General features: G+C 35.4%; 1 protein-coding gene across 1 annotated transcript; it reads left to right on the top strand.

The window, feature by feature from the left end:
* Positions 1–232: 232 nt before the first annotated feature.
* On the top strand, positions 233–5579 carry LOC141818074 (uncharacterized; the record flags this gene model as incomplete). The annotated part of the gene is made up of 7 exons (XM_074705658.1): positions 233–419; positions 1639–1694; positions 1774–1948; positions 2176–2277; positions 2961–3032; positions 5282–5398; positions 5498–5579. Coding segments are annotated over exons 1-7 (691 nt in total), but the record flags the coding sequence as incomplete, so codon positions are not given.
* Between the last annotated feature and the right edge of the window lie 282 nt (positions 5580–5861).

Here is a 5861-nt window from a genome sequence, read left to right as displayed (position 1 = left end):
AGTTCTGACTCTCTCGGCTGTACCGGACGGCAAGTCATCGATGGATCGGAAGGAGTGGTGAGGGTGCGATTTGTGTAGCTGTACTCGGCGTAAGCTTAATTTTGTCTTCTTTTTTAATTATGATTACAGATATACTTGTGGCACGACTCGTTTTCTCTTTTTACTCCTTCCCTCCTGTCGGTTTTTCTTCCCTTTGTTTCCGGAAGAGAGGGAGCCGCGCGAGGAGTGGAAGGGAACGCCTCGATCTCCTTTTTGCACGCGGAGTTGATAGAGCCGACGTGCGGAATAGGGGCTTGTGCCGCGGGCCTGTACGGACGCGGGGAGGCGGAGAAATGGCGGCGATGGGCTCACTGGACGCGCTCTTGGCCGCGGCGAGCAGAGCTTGCTGCAGCCCCTTTGCCATCTTCATCCAGATCCAGGTGGGCACATTTGTTCGGTCTTCAGTCAAGCTTCTTCCGCTTCTTTGTTTCCGGACCCCTAGAATAAAAAATACGCTATGGTGTAACGGAATACCGCTAAGTTAAAAGAGGTTTGACACTAAAAGAGTTTTTTTTTTGGTTTTAATAATTTGCTCTTGTTTTCTATGTCTGGCATTGATGTCTTCTCTTTGATCCCCTGGTTTTTGGTAGCATGATATCTTGTGACCTCTATTCGGTACTATATGGTTGACTCGATGCACTGCTCAGTTCCATGTGGGTGTTAATTGCTAACACGTGGAGAGGTATGAGATCTGGCCATCCGAAATTGGTTGTCTTAAATTGACACGATGATTGCAAGTGACAAAGAAAGTCTCCACAAATTCTTGCTTTTTGACGTAAATACGGACCAACGAACTGCAACAGATTCGTATGAGCACATTGAAACCCAGGCTGAGAAACAATTAAGATAATGCATAACAGTGGAATGAATTCCTGGTGCAGGCAACATTTTTATTTGTTATATCAATAGGTTGGAGAGGAGTGGATTTGATGAATATAATGCTGCGAGATGCAATATCTTGGAAAACATAAATTTTATCAGATAATGTTCTGAGTTATTGAATTGGTATTTGCCAGTGCAACAAAGTTTTGCCAAAGTTGTTATCAATAACTGTCACATTTTTTTTTAAGGAAAACCTTTAGTTGTCAAAACAAAAGCTCAATTTATATCTTTGTATGAATACAAATTGAACCTTAAAATGGCGTATAGTTTGGTACTTTGCAGTCTAGGTTGTTTACCTTAGGCTTTTAGGAAAGACTTAACCTGAACTTTTCCATGCTGTTAAATCTTTTGTGTGTAGGCAGACTAGACCTGTCAGGCCCAAGCTGAACGCATGGACTAAATTAACTTAACTATGCCCCCTTTTTAATTAATCACATTTATTGGATTCAATTTAAAAATTCCACAGCATGTTAAGTTCCATTGGCTATTTTTTTCCCAAGAGCTTCAGCTGTGCGGGGAATGCATAATATATACTTTTATATTTTTGTATGAATTGATAATCTTGTATTGTTGTTTCTATTATTCCTTCTTCCATTGTTGTTAATGATTGATCATGTTTCTGGTTCAGAGTTATATAAACCATTATTCACATGACAGTTTTGTGTATAATTTGTTTAGACAAACATTTGAGAGTTTTTTTTTTTTGTTTGTTTATAGGGTTGCGTAATCTGCTTAACCCTGGCCCTTGGATGGGGTTTTGCTGCCCACGCCAGGTGCTTCCATAACTTATATTTATTGGGGTTGTGGAATTTTAGTCAAAGGAAGACTCATTTATGTTGTTTTTTCCCTCAGGAATAGAGCCATATGTAGAATGAAGCGTACTATCGCTAATGGCAATGGTTTTGCATTCCTATGTGAAGATATTAATGATCTTGAGCACTCTGCTCAGGTGAAGTTGCCTAGAGTCTCAGTTATCATGCCTTTAAAAGGCTTTGGAGAACATAACTTGCAGAATTGGAGAAGTCAAGTGAGCTATTAGCAGTTTTATGATCTTTATATTATGTATTAATAAATTCTAAGAAAATTTGTTCCCCTCAGATTTTTATTGGCGCGCGCGCGCACGCACACACACACACACACACACACACACACATATATTCTGTAGCTGATTGTGTATCTACAGATGCTTCCTGCCCTCTCATTAGAACTGAGTTTCACTAAGTTGAAATGTCATCAGTAGATTTTTCAATGCAGATCACTTCACTTTATGGAGGACCCCTTGAGTTTCTTTTCATTGTTGAAAGTACTGATGACCCAGCTTACCTTGCAGTGTCTACCCTCATTTCTGAATTTCAGGTAGACATATTCCCTTGTATGTTTTTGTTGTTAAAGCTAGGAGCATTTCTTTCTTCCCGTGAATATGTTTTGAGCTAAAATTGACTGTCTGCATGGACATCAAGTTTGATTCCAACTTATAATTGTTAAGGGTCTGATCATCTATAAGTTGTGTGTTTTAAATTTGGGAGGAATTGTGAAGCAACTCAAAGTTATGTCTTTCATTTTGTCAAGAAATATAAGTCATAATGTTTTTAAAATTTTTAATACAGCTGTACATACATAATTATGACATTATATGATGAGTATCTCATTGGTTTGCTGCTTCTATCATCCATTCCTTTCCAAAAATCTGCTTTTATTTGTAATTATAAGTTTTCCACCATCTACTTCATGGCATTGATGCATGCTATTAAGTTTAGTTGATTTCATAAAACCTTACGGAAATTTTCATAGATAAGTACTGCTTTTAGCATCCACTTCTTCCAAAACTCTAGTGCATGACTTTTAATTATGATTATCATTGTTGCACTTTTTGGTTCATGATACTGGTGCATGTCATTATGTTTGTTTGATTTGTAAAAGCTCACCCAAGCTTCAATTGAAGTGAATTTTGTCATTGATCTGTTTCTAGCCATTGAGTCTTTGCTCAGTATGATCTTTCTGTAATTCCTGATTCAAAGGTATGTATGACTAATTTTCAGGATTCTATTGATGCAAAGATTGTTGTAGCTGGTCTGTCTACAACATGCAGTCAGAAGATTCATAATCAGTTAGTATGTAAATTGTTTTAGATGTTGTCTTGAACGGATTACTTCTCCTTAAGCAAGAATTTTTTGCTTGCTTTTGACTGCTATAGTTCACCTTCTTTTGCGTTAAAACCACTCTTTGTGCTACCCTACAACATAATGTGAATTAACTAGAACAAAATGCAAATGCTGTCACAACTTTGTTAGTTACTATCTTATAAACACAACCAATGAAGTTCTAGATTGTTTTGACTTTTGATTGCTAAAGGAACTATGCATTTGATAATGTAAGTTCTTCTATATTCCTTTTGAGGGGAAAACTAGTTACCTCAGTTTCATCATGCCAAGATTAATTATCTGTGACCACATTCTGCACCATCTTTTGACATGCCATTCTCACTTCTGACAAGGTATCTGTCCAGACTCCAGATTAGTTCTTTCACAGTATTCAGCTGAGCTATTTTAAATTGTTAGGATGTTGTAAGGTATAGATCCCAAGGACGTGAAGCTATTTTTTTTTAAAGAATTCATCTATGTAGAATCCCTGAAGCCTGCAAAGTAGAAAGGAAACATATGGAGAGCCATGTACAACAGCAGATCTAATAAATGATAGATGCTGATTTTAAATCCCAATAGGTGGACAAGATATAGGTCCTTCAACTTCCATAATTTTTGTTCCCTGTGCAAAATTTGTTGTCTCCCTAACATTTCTTAATGATGCTTTGGTTGCTTGCACACAATGTAGCTTGATGAACCTATTTTTTTAATCTCAAATTCAATCCTTGCTTCACAGTTGTTTGTAACTCTGGAAGATATGGAGGTTAGTTATCCATGTAATGCATCTATGAAGAATCATGATTTGGTCTTTTCATTTTTCTTATTCTCAGTGGTTTGTATCTTTTGTTGTGTTGATTGTTGAGACAATGGTAAGCCTAAAAAATTGGCAAGTGGTCCATAATTAAATTTTGAGATATTGATGAGAGACTAACATTTGGTAATCCAGAGTCATGAATAACAAATCACAAAGATGAAAATAACACAAATCAAATCAAAGATTTCCTTAGATTTTTAATTTTGATTGGGCGCTTTGGTTTTCTAGAACAAATTGAACTGATCAAAATTTCGTCTACCTTTCCCACTCATCTAATATTTGGGGAATCACAATACTCCTAGATTTGCATGTATTTGTGGAAAATAACCTGATTAGAGCTAGGAAATAAGGATTGAGGAATAATAGATGTCTGATAATGAGGGTAGTACCCCATTTGACCAGTTTTGTCTAACAAGTTTCTGATATGGATATTGGAATCAGTTGGAACTTAAAGATAACCTCTTTACTCCCTATTCAGCTTACATCCTGATATATGTGAAGAAATTATAGGAGAAAATCGTTAAATTGGTACAGTTTGTATTGAAAATTTTTGGATATGTTAATGAAAGGCATATGTGGAATCTTTCCAGACTTCCATTCTAGCTTCTTACCTTACCAGTGGAGGAGCTATTGGTGTACAAAATTCCTTGATTCACTGTTCTACTTATCATCCATTTGCAAATTGTTTCCAATTATATCCTGGTGCAGGCATGAATCTCATATGAAATAATGAATTTCTGATCTGACTATGAATGTCTGTTCTGACTGAAAAGATTTTTCTGCATATCTATATCCTTTGATTAAAAGAAAATCAAAATACTGCATTTTCAGATGGTCAGTAAACAACAATAATGTTTGAAGACGCCATCAATGAATGCATTTTATACAAAAAATCATGATTATAAAATAGTGTTTCAAATGACACAACTTTCTTTGTAGCAGTTTAATAATGCATATGCATTATCTAATGTTGTCAGCTCACAGCTGTTGTTCAAAACTTCAAATATTAACTTTTTTACACCATGTTCATATGGGTTTCAAGTTTATCCATAGTTTTTTTTTGACGATGATCTCCTACTCTACAGTAGGAAATCTACCTAAAATTTTTCTACTTACGATCTCCTACTCTACAGTAGGAAATCTACCTAAAATTTTTCTGCTTACTGAGAAAAAGATTTCATTGTGTAAAAACCATACCACAAGTTTGTTTATTATCAAAATCTTTTTTATTTAGTTTTTAATATTTCAAATTTTATGTTTTAATCCACATCTTCAATGTTAATGCTTAACATCTTTGATCATTGTCAAATTTACTTCTTGCAGTTACATTTCACATCTAAGTACCTTTTACTAAGATGGTAAAATAAAGTGTAGCACTGTTTAAAATCATGCGATTCTATTGCAGATTGGTGTAGAAAGGATGCACAGAGAAAGCAAGTATGTTTTGTTTCTAGATGATGATGTTAGGCTTCATCCGGGGTCAATAGGAGCACTTACAGCAGAAATGGAGAAAAATCCTGAGGTACTAAATTCATTACAGTTGGCTCACTATACTGGATACCTCTTAGTTTTTTTTTTCTTTTTTCAAATGGTAAACTGATTATGTTTGGTTTTTGAATAGATTTTCATTCAAACAGGATATCCTCTTGATTTGCCCTCAGGAAGCTTAGGTAGCTACTGCATTTATGAATATCACATGGTATGTGCATATACAATTTCTTTTATATTTTTCTTCTTTCTCTTAAGTCATATTCCTTTTGTGATTGTGACTAATGGACCTGGCCACAAGATACCATGTTCTAGAATTGCTTCCATATTAAATATTTACTGTTAGATGAGTTCAATTGTGGCATTATATTGCTCTTCCTTAATAAAATATCCTTGGTTCATGGTGACAAAACATAACAAGACCTTTCTCTAATTACATGCTCAACGAGTCACATAACAATATGAACACATCAACATCCAAAAGAGAATCTCTTGTG

This window comes from Curcuma longa, unplaced genomic scaffold (assembly GCF_044706935.1).
Source record: "Curcuma longa cultivar G26 ecotype Majalengka, Jawa Barat unplaced genomic scaffold, ITB_CL_G26_1.1 contig_23160, whole genome shotgun sequence".
NCBI classification, from domain to species: Eukaryota; Viridiplantae; Streptophyta; class Magnoliopsida; order Zingiberales; family Zingiberaceae; genus Curcuma; species Curcuma longa.
Note: the sequence above shows the minus strand (reverse complement) of the source record. Positions and strands in the feature narration are given on the sequence as shown.